We start from the raw sequence: 15,545 nt of genomic DNA on the forward strand, positions 1-15,545 counted from the left end.
ATGGAATTTCAGAGGGGCCTTAGTTCAAAAAACAAAACTTGAAGAGCACTGCAGATTCTGCATTGGAGTAATGCGAAAGCACGGATGCTGCTGTTGGTTGCTTCTGGTTGCTTCTAGTTGCTTAATGCACTTCTTGTTTGTACATTGTAGTCTTTGGTACTTTCAAATTGCGCGCCAATCCCTTCCTATGCCCTTGTTTCGGCTCTGCTTCCGGTTGCGTGACGTCAATTCCTTGACGTCATATCCTCTACGGCACCCCTTTCTCTCTTTCCGCTTTCACTCCCACCTTCCTCCCTTCCCTTACGACGTGGTTCAGGTGTCCACAGAACAAGTGTGACAGGTACTGCGCCTCTCATTTCCTGTGAAGCAGTTATTTAAATTAATTACCTAATAACTTATTGCCCTAATTATTTTTTCGGACACAACATTACGCCACCCTCTATCGATTGACATCACTCATTAACCTTTACCACTTCTCAATTTCTCACAACTGCGGCAGACACGTTCTGTGGACACGGTCTGCGGACAGAAATGTGCGAACATAGCGACTTTAGCTCTGCCGTTAAGGGCTACGATGCGACCGCGCCAATGGCTCCTGTCAGCAGCTCCCACTGCAGGTTCTCGTTCGCATGCACTTGCCACTCACCGATATGCACTCTGCTAGTCGATAATCACTGCTCCCATAATTGATGCCCTTCTTATCGAAAAGATACTCACCAGCACACAGTAGTAAGGTATCACAAAATGTGAAAGGCTTAACGAGATAGATATTAAGCCGTGCTTTAGCCTGCGTGGCAGTAGCATGCCCTGAGCGGAATCCAAGATCCTCGGCTTTGATTCCCATTTGCCCTAAATATATTTTCAGCGGGATTTATTTTATTTATATTTACGTGCCCTAATGACATTTGAGCGAAGTTGCGACCTTCTAACTGCAATTTGTGTGATGTTTGTACAACTTTTCACTCCTGCCGTTCAACGTGCGGCATCAACTCTTTCCGATCAATCCGTATTCTCCTATCACGCGTCCGAATTTTCCGCTGACAGGGAGCCCTAACACTGCCGCTTTAAAGTTAAAGAACCCCAGGTGGTCTAAATTTCCGGAGCCCTCCACTACGGCGTCTCTCATGGCCTGAGTCGCTTTGGTATGTTAAACCCCACAAACCAAACAACCAACCTAAAGTATGAAATAGCTTGTAGTTGTGAAAGAAAAGAAAGAAGGAGAGCGCACAGGATATTGACCAGGCAGATCGCTATAAAACTAACTTTTTGTCGGTTTTGCCAAAGGCTGCAGAGTAAGATGAATCCCTAAAGTAAGACGCAATAAAAAAGAATTTCTGGTAGTAAGTGCTCAGCGTTGTAACCCTGGTGACTGCGCTCGGTTAAAACCGGCACAATTTCACGCAGCAAAGTTTTTACAGTTTAGCTCCCTCTCGCTCTTTATATTGTAGACAGGACGGCACCTGCAAGAAGTAATCCGTGGACAATCACGCACTGCCCGTGTTCACTTGGGGAACATATTTTTATATGACGGAAGCGCAGCGGTAGTCACATGGTAAATAGATTACGAAATACCCTACTGGTTCCCATTTGAACGTCGGCGCATAACAGATTGGTTATTGAGTCGGCGCATAACAGATTGGTTATTGAGTCTTCCACTCTAGTCTGAGAGAGGTGAAGGTATTTCGAACGCATGGGACCTCAGCCACGCTGTGTTCTGTCTGGTGCTGCAAGAAACAGGCTGACTCGCTTAGACAGTATTAGCCGCGGTCGCTTTAAGCATACGTTATCGCAAGCAAAGAAAGTGTTTCCTCAATTTGCTGGCGTCACATCTTTAAGCATGATAAGGAACTCGGCACTGTCTAGAGCGTGTATCAGTTGCACTCGCAAAAACGAAAGTACTTCTGGTACTCACCTCCCCAAACTCTCTCTTCCGAGAAGATATAGAAAATCCGCCTCCTATATCGAGTATTGTCATCGGGAAGCCTTCTTGTAACCCCAGGTCAAACACAATGCTTGCATTCTGAACTGTTCGGGCGAAAGCTTCATTGTGTACCGAAATCTCCCCCATGTGAAACCTGCGTAGGAGAGTGGAGTAAACGCCACTGCACCCTTCAAAAACACATGCATGCATTTGCACTTACACACGTGCTGCCAAGAGTAAAAGTGGGGCAGCCAAGCGGTGCTCATACGTCACTACTGTCACGACGTCTTTCGGCGTCTTTGGGAAGCAGGAGCGCCCCAGAGAAAAAAAAAAAAAAAAGGAAATAGAGACGCATCTACACGTCTTCGCCATCCATCTTTAAAGCAGGCGCTCTCAGAAAGTCGCAATGCAGTATGACTGACGCTCGCATGCTGTAACCTTTCTTTTTTTTTTTTTCTGAGAATATAGCTATGGTCTCGAGCGATATTTAGGTTATCGCACTCGTTCCGGCTAAAACAGACCAATTAATTTTTGTAGCGAAAGCAACACTGCGGTACGTTTTCAAGCCGTCGGCGTGACATCGTGACACCGTGGAAGAAGAAGAAGAACACGAAGAAGAAGAAGAAGAAAAAAAGAAGGAAAGGAAGAAGAAGAAGGATGAGAAGAAGACGAAGAAGTAAAAAGAAAAAGAACAAGAAAAAAAGGGAGGAGCAAAAAGAAAAAGTTATGTGATGTTAAGAAGATAGTGAGAGACCGGAAAGCGTGGCGTGAAATGGTCCATAGGGTCACGAAGAGTCGGACACGACTGAACGACTGAACTGAACTGAACTGAAGGAGAAGAAGAAGAAAGAGAAAAGACGGAGAAGAAGTAAAAGAAGAAGAAGAAGAAGACAGATAACTCGGTAGCTAGTAGAGGCGAACGACAACAGCGAGTTGCTAGGACAAACGGTTCGTCCGAACGTTGTGGCGGCGGTGTGCCACGGAGTTAGACTTAGAGACGATGTCATACCGCTAGAAGTCTTCTACACCCGAATGAGAATGGTCAACGACGAGAGGCAAGGAGTGTTCATGCGTGAAGTGATTCTCCTATGGCACAAATAAAGCTGAAACCATGCATATAGTAAAATACTATGCGCAAAAGCCATGTCTTTACTTTGAAGCCGAGCCTAAGCGTAGCCATGTAGATTGCTTTTTGAGTAACTCCAGGTTTAACCACGAGCTAAACCACAGATAATTTTTATTCTGGGGCGACATTCGCGTAATCTGCAAAGAATGAGATGCAGGACTGGGGAATACTTTGACTTACTAAAAACACATATATAATTCTTTCGACATTTTTGTAAGCTAAACTGCGAAAGGGAACATTATACCAAATAGGTTTGGTGTGAAGTGATCCCCTTGAATTCGCGTCAGACTTGCGTACTTGGGTGGTCGAAAGCATTCAGGCCACTGGGTGTAATTTTGCGAAGCACCGGAGGAAGTTCCGACACACCCGAAGCTCAAAATCTCCTGAAGGGGAGGTATACTACCTGTGTTCATCCATACTGGAAATCGCGCGTCCTTCCAAAAATTTTGAACATGGGCGGTGCAGCATATTCCATGCTCTACAACATAAAAACAAACCGTGGAGCTTAACGACCAACAAGCAAACAAACAAACGAGCAAAAGAACAAACAAACATTCTTGGTGGATCCTACTCCTTGCTGTCTTCCAAAAAAACAGCGCAAACAAACGGGGACGACAGGAAGAAACAACAGGAACAGGCGCTGTTTCTTCCTGTCGTCCCCGTTTGTTTGCGCTGTTTTTTTTGGATGATGTATCACCAACTCGCCCGCTTAACTATCCTTGCTGTCTAACAAGGCACAGTTCTCAAGTTTTCAAGTTCGCAGGTGAACAGAGGAGTTTTCCACAAAGGCATGCCAGGATATGTACGCAGGAGGAAGCTGCACGTACATTTACGCGCATAAATTGAAAGATACGCACTCTTGGTGAAAAGCATCAAGGAAAGTAGAATTTTACTCGCAAGCAAACAAGAGTTCACAATGCTTAGAAGTCTTGTGCAAATGAAAAAAAAAAAAAGGACTATTGTATACGGCTGAAGCGCCAAGGGCAGCATGACACAAACTGTTATGTTGCGCTATTTACGCAATGGTGGGGCTAAGGAAAAGAAAAAAAAAAAGAAACAAAGAGCACCCTTGAACATTGCGTTTGCTTGCAGCACCGACCTGTGGTGCCTGCAGCCCGTAATAGTTCGTCAAAATAATTTATTTTTTTCCAAATGCCCCTGTGAAGGGGTTTTACATGAGGGGTGGGCCTTAGGTGATGCAGATGAGTTTTTCGATGAAGTGCTTGAAGTGGATGTGATTGCAATGACTAACAGCGGTAGCAAGAAGGTCATTCCAGTCTTTTGGTGTCTGTACAAAAAACAAGAAAAGATGGGCTGATGATCGGGCTGAAGGTACCATCTTGTCACGACTGAGGCGAGAGAAGTGGTGGTGTGCTGGTAGAATGGCAGAGTTTCGAGGGGATTCATAATAGAATTTATGGAAGAGGGAGAGGCGGGCGACTTTGCGACGGCGAATAAGGTTGGGGAGGTTAGCTTTTTCTTTGAGTTTGGTAGCACTGGACACGTATGAGTAATCGGAAAAAATAAAACGCGCCACGCGGTTCTGAACAGATCCCAGCAAGTTAATGTGATTAGCTTGGTAGGGGTCCCAGATAGCGCATGCGTATCCAAGCTTAAGTCGAACGATTGTGCAGTATGTTAATAATTTTACAGAGGGAGGGGCGAATCGAATGTTGCGGCGTAAGTAGCCGATGACACGGTTAGCTTCATTTGTTAGCGTAGTTATATGATCGGTCCATGAAAAATCGGCGGATAAGTTAATTCCTAAGTATCTGTAGGTAGTTACGGAGTTGAGGTCGGAACTAAGAAGAGTGTATTTCCGGGTAGAAGGGGTCTGTCTTCGATGGAAGGTAAGAAGAGCTGATTTCTAAATGTTTAAGGACATAAGCCATTTGTCACACCAGGTTTGAATGTTGTCGAGATCAGATTTAAGTGCATTAGCATCGGTTATGTTGTTAATAGGGCGATAGATCACGCAGTCATCTGCAAATAAACGGATACATGAGGAAATATGATTAGGAAGGTCATTTATATAGAATAAGAACAGAAGAGGGCCTAGAACAGTGCCTTGTGGTACTCCGGAAGCAACGGGGGATGAAGCTCAGGAGCCGTTATTAGTGAACACCAATTGTTGACGGTTAGTTAAAAAGTCTCGTATCCAATTGAAAACTAGATCGTTAAAGGACAGAGATGAGAGTTTTAAAAATAGACGTTTGTGGGGTACTTTATCAAATGCTTTTTCGAAATCCAGAAACAAGGCATCGACTGGGGTGTTAGTGTCAAGGTTAGAGCTTATATCGTTTATAAAGAGAGCTAACTGAGTATCACAAGAGAGTCCCCTGCGGAAACGGTGCTGGTTGGGATGAAAAAAGTTGGTATCTATAAGAAAATTTACAACGTGAGAGTAAATTATGTGTTCCATTAGTTTAGAACAGACACTTGTGAGTGATATGGGACGATAGTTGTTGGGGGAAAACGGATTACCTTTCTTTGGGTCTGGGATGACCTTCCCCACTTTCCAATCTTGTGAGGTCTGGGAGGATACCACGATCTTGAATGCCGCATTAGCAAAACTTCTGTGCTATCTAAGGCTTACGTCGCTATTTTTTTTTTGTGCTCGTTCTCGGGGATTACTGCGCGTTTGGCAGCAATTCGCTCTTTGCTGCAACTTTTGAGGGAAGGGCAACGGGAGTTAATCGCAGGTACTTGCTTCACAATTTCCCACTTGTTGCTATTTTTCAAGCCGCCGCTTCTTGCCGCAAGCGATGGCAGTTAACCCAATTAGAGCATTTCATTATAATCTACAGATCGACAACCATCGTCTCATGGGCTAAATCACGAGGAAAAGGGCAGTGCTTGACATCTCCACTTACGGCCCATTATAAAAAGTTAACTACGAAAGAATGCGTCCGATGCAGTTGCACCTCTGCCGAACAAGACAGGATAATCATGAGATGAAATAACTTAAATCCGACAAAAACATAAGGTTCACCAAAGCATTAAAGAGCCTGATTGAATCATAAAGGGTGTACAGGCGTCATTGTCGTGTTGCTTTATTTCTTGGGTCCATTTACTTTTTCGCTAAAATTGTGAAAATGTGGATACAAATTCAAAGGCCAAAATAAAAGCAAAAATATCAGTTCAGTTCAGTTCAGTTCAGTTCAGTCGTTCAGTCGTGTCCGACTCTTCGTGACCCTATTTACCATGTCACGCCACCCTTCCCGGTCTCTCACTATCTTCCTAACATCACATAACTTCAAATGCAGTGCCTCGAGGATGCCATCTAACCATCGCGTTCGCTGCCTACAAATATCAGTACTAAAATTTAAAAAATGTGGATACAAATTCAAAAGCCAGAATAAAAGCAAACAGATCAGTAGAACACGAAACAAACGTCCATTTGTTTTACGTATGCCACCCCTCCCCAACATTTCCTTCCTTTGCTTCTAATCATGAATACACCCTACTATTATTTTCGAAATATTTAGGCAATTGAAGAGAGGTAAGAAAGAGACCTGCTACCCCCCTCTGACCACAGTGCTCATGTACCTCAGCCATAATCAGTTCAGTTCAGTCGTTCAGTCGTGTCCGACTCTTCGTGACCCTATGGACCATGTCACGCCAAGCTTTCCGGTCTCTCACTATCTCCCTAACATCACATAACTTCATCTGCAGTGCCTCGAGGATGCCATCTAACCATCGCGTTCGCTGCCTACAAATATCAGTACTAAAATTTAAAAAATGTGGATACAAATTCAAAAGCCAGAATAAAAGCAAACAGATCAGTAGAACACGAAACAAACGTCCATTTGTTTTACGTATGCCACCCCTCCCCAACATTTCCTTCCTTTGCTTCTAATCATGAATACACCCTACTATTATTTTCGAAATATTTAGGCAATTGAAGAGAGGTAAGAAAGAGACCTGCTACCCCCCTCTGACCACAGTGCTCATGTACCTCAGCCATAATCAGTTCAGTTCAGTCGTTCAGTCGTGTCCGACTCTTCGTGACCCTATGGACCATGTCACGCCACGCTTTCCGGTCTCTCACTATCTCCCTAACATCACATAACTTCATCTGCAGTGCCTCGAGGATGCCATCTAACCATCGCGTTCGCTGCCTACAAATATCAGTACTAAAATTTAAAAAATGTGGATACAAATTCAAAAGCCAGAATAAAAGCAAACAGATCAGTAGAACACGAAACAAACGTCCATTTGTTTTACGTATGCCACCCCTCCCCAACATTTCCTTCCTTTGCTTCTAATCATGAATACACCCTACTATTATTTTCGAAATATTTAGGCAATTGAAGAGAGGTAAGAAAGAGACCTGCTACCCTCCTCTGACCACAGTGCTCATGTACCTCAGCCATAATCAGTTCAGTTCAGTCGTTCAGTCGTGTCCGACTCTTCGTGACCCTATGGACCATGTCACGCCACGCTTTCCGGTCTCTCACTATCTCCCTAACATCACATAACTTCATCTGCAGTGCCTCGAGGATGCCATCTAACCATCGCGTTCGCTGCCTACCCCTTCTCCGGTGACCCTCAACCTTTCCCAACATCAAATCTTTCTCCAAAGACTCCTCTCTTCTCATCAGATGACCAAAGTAGCTGAGCTTTAACTTTAGAATTTGACCCTCCAATGAGCAGTCAGGGTTTATGGTCGACAATATCGACTGATTTGATCTCCTGGCAGTCCAAGGAACTCTCAAGAGTCTTCGCCAGCACCACAATTCAAACGCGTTAATTCTTCGGCGGTCAGCATTTTTCACAGTCCAACTCTCGCATCCATACATCACAACTGGAAAGACCATAACACGAGTTATACGGATCTTGGTTGGCAGACTAATGTCTCTGCTCTTTACTAGGCGGTCAAGGCTAACCATTGCTCTCTTTCCCAGAACCAGGCGTCTCCTAATTTCATGGCTGCAGTCTCCTTCCGAGGTAATCTTGGAGCCCAAGAAGAGAAAATCTGTCACCGCTTCCACTTCTTGTCCCTTGATGCTCCAAGACTTGGTAGGGCAAGATGCCATGATCTTTGTCTTTTTAATGTTCAGTTTAAGCCCAAACTTCTCACTCTCTTCTTGTACGCGCATCAGAAGTCTCTTGAGTTCCACTTCACTTTCTGCCATTAAAGTGGTATCATCCGCATATCTAAGGTTGTTGGTACGTTTTCCAGCAATCTTCACTCCAGCTGAAGACTCGTCCAGACCGGCCTTCCTCATGATGCACTCTGCATATAGGTTAAATAGGCAGGGCGACAGTATGCAGCCTTGCCTCACTCCTTTCTCAATCGGAAACCAATCAGTAAGACCATGCCCAGTTCTGACTCTGGCCTCTTGCCCTTCATACAGGTACCTGAGGAGACAGATGAGGTGAATTGGAACTCCCATCTGTTGGAGAGCTTGCCACAATCTGCTGTGATCTATGCAGTCAAACGCTTTCGCATAATCAATAAAGCAGAAGTAGATGGGTTTCTGGAACTCTCTTGCTTTTTTTTATCAACATGAAATTGTCTTTTGAACTGTTTCTTCCAATTTCTAACCAGATGTGATTCACTGAGGAGAACATATCGAGAATCAGTAAGTTGTTTCAGACATAAAACTCTCAATTCAGCGATGCATCTTGTGCAGCGTTGCATGCGTGCCATAGAATGCCATCATGAATAAGCAAAACCAGTTGCCCTCAACTCTTCATACCTTTTCTCTGATGGGCTCATACAACTCTACCAGCACTCGGAGATGAGATGGTTATGTGAGACTATTTATCCAGCAGAACAGCAATTTCACTCACGCCCTACCCGTGCCGATCATGACCTCTGTTATGCAGGCTATTTGACATACATACATACATACATACATACATACATACATACATACATACATACATACATACATACATACATACATACATACATACATACATACATACATACATACATACATACATACATACATACATACATACATACTTTAGTTTTCTACGAAGGAGCAGAAAGAAAAACAACGTGCCGATGGTGGGAACCGAACCCACGACCTCCGAATATCGCGTCCGGGGCTCTTCTAACTGAGCTACATCGGCCGCTGTCCCATTTGCTACTTTCTTGGGTATTAATGTTGTCTGTATACGAACCTTGAGAGTGTTCACCAGCGCCACCCTCAACCGTAGCGGTGGACGTGGAACGTCCTGTGTTACCGCCAGCATCACGTAGAACGTGATCAAGAGCGAGGGCGAAAGCTGTGCTAGAACCCTCTTCTGCTACCTATGGCTTCAAGACTGCCAGAACCGAGACCCCCGTAAGCTACAAGCAGATCAATTAAGGGGAAATGAGGGTGCTCGTTATAATACATGAAGGAAAGAAGCCAACAGTCGGAGAGGCCAAGGAAAGCATTGGGGATTGTACTTATTCTTTTTTTTTATTTTTGCTTCGCTAATCACATAAATTAGCAATGTAATCTGTTTAGGGGAAAGATAAATAAACACAAAGTAGAAAGAAAAATAACGTGCCAATGGTGGGAACATGTGATTACCGAAGTAAAAATTAACAAAAATGACATAAAGTACAATCCCCAATGCTTTCTTTAGCCTCGCCGACTGTTGGCTTCATTCCTTCATTCATACATGTGCCATTTGAAATCGGCAAAACACGGTAGTCCTTACACACTAAACAATTTCTCACCCTTAAGGGTAGAAAAAAGGGTGAGCCGCATATCTGCACCCAATAGCGCACCCTTAAAACACCCTATTTGGCAGAATCTCACCTTTAAGGTGCGAAAAAGGGTGTGTTACAAAACTGCACTTTATTTCCGCCGATGCGCCCTAGGTAAAAGGGACGCTGAAGAGTTTTTCGAATTTATTAAGATGCTCTCGTGTGGATGTGGGGTCCTTATAAATCATGCGGGTGAAATTTTTTTGCAGATTCATTGCTTAGGAGCGACGTAATCGCCGTTTAAATTGGCGCGGTAGCTCCGCCCCCCGCCGTCCGCCGAGCGCTGCTGATGACCCTGACGATGCGAGCCGAAACCGGAAACCGCGGAATGATGACGTCAAAACTGGTGATCGTCGCTTCGCAGCCACCGCGACCGTACTTCTTTCTGCGTGTGTGCTTGCATAAGCTGCTTGGAGCTGCACTGTGTTTCTGTATTTGTTCGTTTTTGTTGTAACGTGTACAGTATCGAGTGACGCGGTGGACCCATCATGCCGGCGTTCTGCGCAGCCTTCGACTGCACGAACACCGGCGCCCGCGACGATGTGATCTTTCACTATTTCCAGCAAAATAAGAAGCTTTCCGCGAAGTGGGTCACTGCAGTTAAGCAAAAGGATTTCAAGCCGTGAAAGACAACAGTGCTATGCTACGTGGATCAGTGCTATATTACATTTGCTCGCCTCAAAATTCACTCATTACCAAAGGACGTTTCCAATACGTGGAGGTGCTGACACTTCGCTTTCGTTCGCATCGTTTCTTTCTTGGGGAGGTTTGCTCTGCATAGACCGATCCCACCGACCGATTTGCGCATGCGCCGGGTTTCCGCTTGTTGTAGTCGGCTGGTCAGCGCGAGCACATACGACTACACTCTCCGCAATCTCCGCTTCACATGAACTCAACGCATACTTCCCACACCTCGCTGCCGAGAAAAATTCATTGTCATTATTACAGTGACTGTTGATGCAAAGCAAGCGTTCTAGGGGCCTTAATTTTTGTTCAACCAGTAGCCTCCGTTTCAGTTGTGAGGAGCTTGTCGGAAATAAATGAGGGCTGCGTACAAAAAATCGTATCACGGTAATTTATGGTTCTGGTAATTGATGGTTGATTGGTGTATGATAGGCGATGGCGAAATAAAGAAATTATTGTAATTAATTGATGAATTAAAGAAAAAAATGAATAAATTGGATAAAGAGGGGTTCAACGGTGTCAAAATGCTCAGGATTAAAAGCCGATGCATGATGATGCTAACAGAAATTTTAGATTATGTAATTAATCAATTATTTAGTGACCTAATTGAAAAAAATGAGAAATTAGAAAAAGGGGTTTCAATGTTGACAAAATGGTCGTAATCAAAAGCCAGTGTTTGATGATCTAATAAAGAAAATTGAAAGTGTGTATTTGCTCAAATACCTGAAGTAACAAAAACAAAAAAAAAACAATAAATCTGGTTCAAATGTGCTAAATTTCATAAAACGAAAAGTCAATGATTGATAGACTAATCAAGAAAATTTAGAGGGGGAACTGATCAATCATTTATTCAAAATAGAAGAAAAACTGAGATTATGAAGATGGGTCAAATACATAAAATAAAAGTAAATGCTTGATGACGATAATGAAAAAATGTAATTTCTCATTATCTCAATGATTGTATTGAATGAAAAAGTGCACTTAACGATGTCAAACTAATTTTGGCAGCTTTGAACTACCTTTTTTAATAACACAGGATTTTCAATCACTTCAGTTATTTTTGATCAATTACGCACTCTGAATTTTGTCATTTAGAGCCCTCTAGCATTGACTTTTTATCCTGGGCATTTTGACACCTTTGAACCCCCATAATTTTTTGAATTTTGACTTCTTTCAAGTATTTAATTTAATTAACCAATTACACACTTTAAATTTTCTTTTTTAGTATCATCACGCGTTGGCTTTTTATTTTGAGTATTGGACACATGTCAACCCACTTTTTCTAATTCTTCATTTTTGAAATATTTCAATTACTTAATAGATCAATTACACACTAAATTTTCCTAATGGCATGATCAAGCATTGGCTTTAAAGTACAAATAATTTTGACACCATTGAGGCCCTGTTTTTATTTTTAATTTTTTTTCCATTTAATTACACATTCTAAATTTTCATAAACATAACCATCTAGCACAGGCCTTTCATTCGGATAATAGAACACACAAGTTTTCATTTTTCAATTATTTCAACTAATTAAGTGGCAAATTACACTAAATTTTCTAAGCATCATCAAATTGTCTTTTCATCTGAGCGTTTTGAGACTATAGAACCATCCATTTTCCAATTTAGTTTTTTCTTATTTATTCAATTAATCACATTGATTCCATTAGCTCATCGTCACCTATCAAATACCAATCGATTATCAATCAGTAGAAGGACAAATTACCAGCGTAAGGATTTTATGCAGTGCTCCGTATTTCCGACATGCGGTGCCAACAACTATTACTTCTACTACTACAACAGCGCCGACGGCTATTCGGCCGAACGAGCTGTATAAGCTATTGCATAAATACATAACACTAGAGTAATATATGTGCTATGTGCTGTTACAGCGCCCAGGAACGACACAGATGAATTTTTCCAATGCACTAAGGCATACACACGAACTAAAAATTGTTCGGAAACACGGCGCGCAGGCTGTCCGGGCGACTGGAGCAGCCGGTTGACTACATGTGCCAGCATGCACCGCGACAGCGGCAGCATCGTGAAACTGGCCGGTGGGATCAGTCTATTGGTTCGAACATATAGGCAATGACACCAAGATCCTCCGGGTAATTGTCCATGTGTTCCATCGTCATATAAGAAGCAAACCAGCAGCATCAAACACCTTTGTTGACGTCACAAGAGGCCCAATCAATCACATGAGGCAGCGCGGCGCGCGAGGTGGCCCGCCGCTGCTGCTGGACTTTTCGCCAAAATAAAATAGGTTTGCGCTTTCCTTTGCCTGATTTCGAAGAGAAATTCGAATTCCGAGGGTGGAAAATAGTAAAGTGCACCTCTTCACTCAATTTTTCTGGGAAATCTTTCAGCATCCCTTTAAGGGTGCAGAATGGGCAATTTACCAAAATTGTGCAAACGATGGCGCTGAAAAGGTGCGGCAACAAATGAGTGCTGCAAGTACTATGTATTCGAATGGTGTGCACGTCACAAAGCATCGTTGTTAATATGTATCACGAAAAAATAAAGTAGAATTGAGTGATGGCAACCACGGAAAATATTGAACGTTTGTATACTATATTTAATCTGTCAGGAAAGTTGATTAGTTCAATTTCTTTTTTTTTCATATGCATTGCAGTTAGCAAGCACATATCATTCACATGACCCTTGAATCAGGAAAATACAAAGAGTACTGGTTTAGAGAGTGCATGAAAAATTGTAATGATTATAAAATTGATGGCAGTGTGGGAAATTTGTTTTGGAGAATAGAAATATTATTAGGTCATATTGGAGGGATGTTGGGTCCATGCAAGAAAATTTGGGATTTTTGGGTTCTTAGAGTTGGACAACAATGAACAATGAATGAACCAAAGCTTGGAGATGAGACAACATAATGGGTGAAGGTAGTCTTAAAACTAAGTCAGCTGACTGAAAATTCTGTATAATTGCGTGGTTGCACGTTTTCTGTTGAAACTGTCAAGCGCGTGTGAGCACCGAGCCCTCACTTCCAAACATGGTTTTGTATTGCAGAGATTCAACTGAGTATGGGCATTCTGCGAAGTTCCCGGTAATAAAAGTTCGCCGCCGAGAATGCCTACATCTCATCAACACATTGACTGCGTACACGCAGAGAGTTTGCAGCCTTTGCACCTTAGTACGCCACCTTTTCGAATTACGTACTCATAGATGTTTTAGAAAGGCTGCATTTTATTTCCTTACACCACATCGAATACAGCACTTTTAATGGACTATAGACACTAAATGTTGTTGGCATTTTTCTTTTTTTTTTTAAGGTGCGCAAGACAATCCTGTATAAGGATTACCAATCGATTTTTGCCTACGATCACTTAGTAAATTTTTTTAATTCTTCGTTTCTCTCTACTTTCGTTTTCAGCAGCTGAGAGATGACTGTGACAAATCTAGGCCACGCTCGCCATGAAAAAACAGCAAATTGCAGACTCTTCATCTTTTGTAATTCTTGTCCTTCAAGAAAGCTGGCTTTAGGTTTCTACTGAATTAAAACAACATAGGAACGATTATATCGCTGTTTTATTCATGCCTCACGTGACATAGACTTGACTGTGACGTCATAGCCATGGCTCGACTGTTGAAAGCGAAACCAAAACTGCTGATAAAAGAAATTCGATTGCTAATTATACAGCGAGCATAGGCAAATATCATGAGACGATTCATATGCAGTAATGTCTTACGCATTATTACAAACAATAAAACACGAATTCAAAAATTAAGTGTCTATAGACCAACACCGTGTTTACAAACAAAGGGGGCGCTCGCGGCGCCACAGCCACAGCCGACTGGGGGCGAAAAATAAGGTTAGCGCCCATAGGAATACATGGAAGCGAAGTATTCCAAAGCAGTTTTCTCATTTCACGGGGCACCTGTGATGTCGTTATTCGGACAAAGCAACTATGAACATCCTAGAACAGATCGTCAAAATATGAAATCTCATTACCGAGGTGAAGTTTTTTTAAAACACCGCAAAACGTATCGGGGTGCGAGTTGGGAGGGCGACCCGTAGAAATACATGTAAACACAACTTACCGGAACATTTTTCTCATCAGAAGTGGTGGCCGGTCGTTAAACGTTCACCAGCGCTTTGAAGAAGTGTGTGATAAAGTACGGTGCGTCATTATGGAGGCAGTCTACTTTTAAAACTCCCCGAATAACCTGTGCTATGAATACCACCACCAAAAGGCAATGTCTCGAATCGCGTAGTTTTGCTTATAGTCTGATAAGCTGCCGCATAGGGTAAATAAGCTTGATAATACTGTCGCTCCAGTGATACTTGCTAGACAGAATTACATTTAAAAAGCAGTTGTCAAACACCATACGACAATATGAACCGAACGAGATTCGCGCATTGCAGCAGACGACAGCGTAGCTGGCGATACCCACCGCGGCCGCCTCCAGCTCCGGAGCGTCTGCTAGCGACAGCGGGTGGTGCATGGTCGTCTGCAACTGTGCGCGGTCAGTTTATCGTGCTGTTAGCGGTCCCGCAAGTCTTCAGACTTGCATTACTTACAAGAGCATGTAGTGTGTCATGTAATATCACGTCGGGGCGTCGTAGAAGACTTTCACCAGAAAATGAGAAGAGTTCAACGCTGCTGAACCGAGCGAAATGTTGCGGTAAGTTGTGTTTACATGTATTTCTATGGGTCGCCCTCTTAAATCGCACCCCGATACGTTTCGCGGTGTTTTAAAAATACTTCGCCTCGGTAATGAGATTTCACACTTCCACGGTCTATTCCAGGGCGTTCATGGTTGCTCTGTACCGAATAACGACATCACAGATGATCCGTGAAATTAGAAAACTGCTTTGGAATACTTTGCTTCCATGTATTTCTATGGGCGCTAAACCTATTTTTCACCCCCAGTCTGCCCACGCTGGCGATAGAAGCGCCACCGCATCCTGCTTACGTCACAGATCGGTGTTGGTCTATACACCTTTAAAACGCCTAGGAAACGACGCGCAGCACTAATTAGAAAGAAGAAAGAGAGAAAGTTTTCTGCGTCGTCTAATCTTTGTCGGCACATCTACCAGACAGCTTTTTTCAGCACTGCATTGTCTGCACGCATAGCGA

The 15,545-nt window shown here is 43.1% G+C and overlaps 1 protein-coding gene across 1 annotated transcript in view; it reads right to left on the bottom strand.

Annotated features, from left to right (window-relative positions):
- Positions 1 to 15,545, bottom strand: part of LOC146202152 (ornithine decarboxylase-like) — a 99,205-nt gene that overhangs the window by 18,673 nt on the left and 64,987 nt on the right. Inside the window, exon 6 of the mRNA XM_084584116.1 lies at positions 1,913 to 2,075. Within this exon, the coding sequence (XP_084440242.1) occupies positions 1,913 to 2,075 (163 nt within the window). The remainder of the gene's footprint in view (positions 1 to 1,912; positions 2,076 to 15,545) is intronic.

This window comes from Amblyomma maculatum, chromosome 1, assembly GCF_055883805.1.
Source record: "Amblyomma maculatum isolate TAMU_Amacu chromosome 1, ASM5588380v1, whole genome shotgun sequence".
Lineage (NCBI taxonomy): Eukaryota > Metazoa > Arthropoda > Arachnida > Ixodida > Ixodidae > Amblyomma > Amblyomma maculatum.